The sequence below is a fragment of the Dipteris shenzhenensis genome, chromosome 18 (genome assembly GCF_047967505.1).
Source record: "Dipteris shenzhenensis isolate YYH24624 ecotype China chromosome 18, Dip_SZ_1.0, whole genome shotgun sequence".
NCBI lineage: Eukaryota > Viridiplantae > Streptophyta > Polypodiopsida > Gleicheniales > Dipteridaceae > Dipteris > Dipteris shenzhenensis.
Window position 1 is genome coordinate 45,894,085 of NC_141613.1, and position 2,124 is coordinate 45,896,208.

The following is a 2,124-nucleotide window of genomic DNA, read 5'->3' on the forward strand; positions in this document are numbered from 1 at the left end:
TCTCATAGAGCTTGAAGAATTTTATCTACACACACACACACACACACACACCCCCCCCCCACACACACACACACACACACACACACCCCACACACACACACACATATTTTCATATTCTTGCCAATGCATCATCTTGGCTTCTATAAGTTCTTATACTCATCCTAGGTTAATAGTTAATACAATTTGTAAATGATTTTAATCATCAATGAGCGTAAGACGATGCTTACTTAAGCTCTAATGGCATGGCGGTAAAAGGGTTTTTTTGGCAAATACTAATGAGTCAAATAGCATAATGTTGGTGGAAATGTGGATTTTGTGTCATTTCCAACCCTCTATGCTTCACAAAATATTTTTCCCCATAAAACCATTGACCTCAACAGCTCGCTGGTTTTGTGGGGAAAAAAAGGTGGGGATGCCACCTGCAGTGAATTTCCCACTCCACTCTAGATTGCATTTAGTCCATGATTACATAGCGATAGCTGCCAGCTTATACAGAGAACAACAGCGACCATTTCTGTGGCACTGCTCCTCCAATCTCAATCTTATGAAGCTGCACGAAGCTGACTTTCGTCGGTTTTCAGTATTTTCTCCAAGTGCTCCGACCAATTAAGCGTTAAGAGTAACGTTGATTCAGGCTCCGAGAACTGTTGCAGGAAAATGTCTCTATAGCCAATACATACATACATCCTTGCAGTAGCAAAACCGAGCAGGCCATTCCAGCGATATGCTAGTCTTACAACACACAAGCTGACATAAGGCAGAAGTTACAACGGCATCTGAACCCCCACTATGAAGCTACGAGACATTCAGTCCCTCTGAACTCCTGTATCGTGTCTAGTCTGGGTCTCCAGGAGTTACTTCTGGAAATTAGTTGATCGACGTATTTACTCTGTTGTTCGAGCGTCTCGCAGACGTTGATCCGTGGCAATATGGGCGCTGATTCCAGGAATAGCCCCTCCTCACGTATTTTCTCGAAGTATTCCGGCCTTGCGGTGATATGCAGAGTGTTCCCTTTCTGAACCAAATGAAAGAGGGCAGATTCACTCGGAAATACCTGGCAACGTTTGGGCGGAGAGAGAGTCGCAGCAGCTGTCCTTCGCCTCCCTGGGGTAGCTTTCTCCGCCAGGGAGGAGATGTGAGACCAAGCTAATCTCGATTGGAAAGTGCGAATCGGCAGGATGAAGTAGAGATGGCCGAGCTCGAGTTGTGTGTCGGGATGCAAGGGGGAAGGGCGCTTTCCGACTCGCAGAGAGCTCGAATGGCAAACAAGAAAGTTGGGGTCGTGGGCAACGAGCTCTGCAGCCACAAGGGGTGTGAGGAGCTCCTGTATGGTGCCATTGGCATGGACGACGCGGATGCAAATCGGAGAATTGCGTCTCCGAGATGAAATCTGCAAGTTACCCATAAGCAAGCGATCTCACAGGCAGCTCAGAAGATATGGGAAGCGTTAGAATGTATCAAGGCGGCAGCTATGGCGAGAGCGAGCTACAGAAACTTAAATGGAGGGATTGGTCGGTGAGTCGACGGGGGAAGCTGAATAGCGTGTGGCAGCTGGATTCTGAGCTACTAAGGAATGGAGTGTGGATTTTGATACAGAGATGTGTTAACGATTCGATGAACTGGGATGAAGATGATGTCGGCGCAGGGTTGACCAGATTTGATTGAGTGGCTGCTGAAGCTCCTCAATGAGTAGCCTATATATTTATTCGGCAATAAAATCTAAATCACCGATTTCGTGCGCAATTCATTTTTTGGAAAATTTCAAAAAACCTCCATAGAATATCATAAATCTAAAGGTTTTCACACATTTTGTAACTATATTTCAAAAACAGTGCACGCTTTTGTGACCTCCAATTTCTTTTTCTTCCGATCAACATCAAAAGTCTTCCCATTCGCCTCGCATTTTTCGCGAATACTGGGACTCATGAGAGAGAGAGAGAGACACACAGAGAGAGAGAGAGAGAGAGAGAGAGAGAGAATCCATTCAAACACAGATGATTTGATTCACTGAGCTCATCCGTGTTCACAAAGAAGCAATGTTCACCGAAAATGACATACAAAATGTTCACATTGAAATTTTAAAGCTTTATTGAAATTTTGCTCATTGGACGGTGCAGATTTGTG

At 45.1% G+C, this 2,124-nt stretch overlaps 1 protein-coding gene across 1 annotated transcript; it reads right to left on the minus strand.

Annotated features, from left to right (window-relative positions):
- Nucleotides 1-200: 200 nt before the first annotated feature.
- LOC147891296 (uncharacterized) lies at nucleotides 201-1,616 on the minus strand. The gene has a single exon (XM_087389743.1). The coding sequence runs from the start codon at nucleotides 1,403-1,405 to the stop codon at nucleotides 788-790; it is 618 nt and encodes a 205-aa protein (XP_087245869.1). The 5' UTR covers nucleotides 1,406-1,616; the 3' UTR covers nucleotides 201-787.
- Nucleotides 1,617-2,124: the final 508 nt, after the last annotated feature.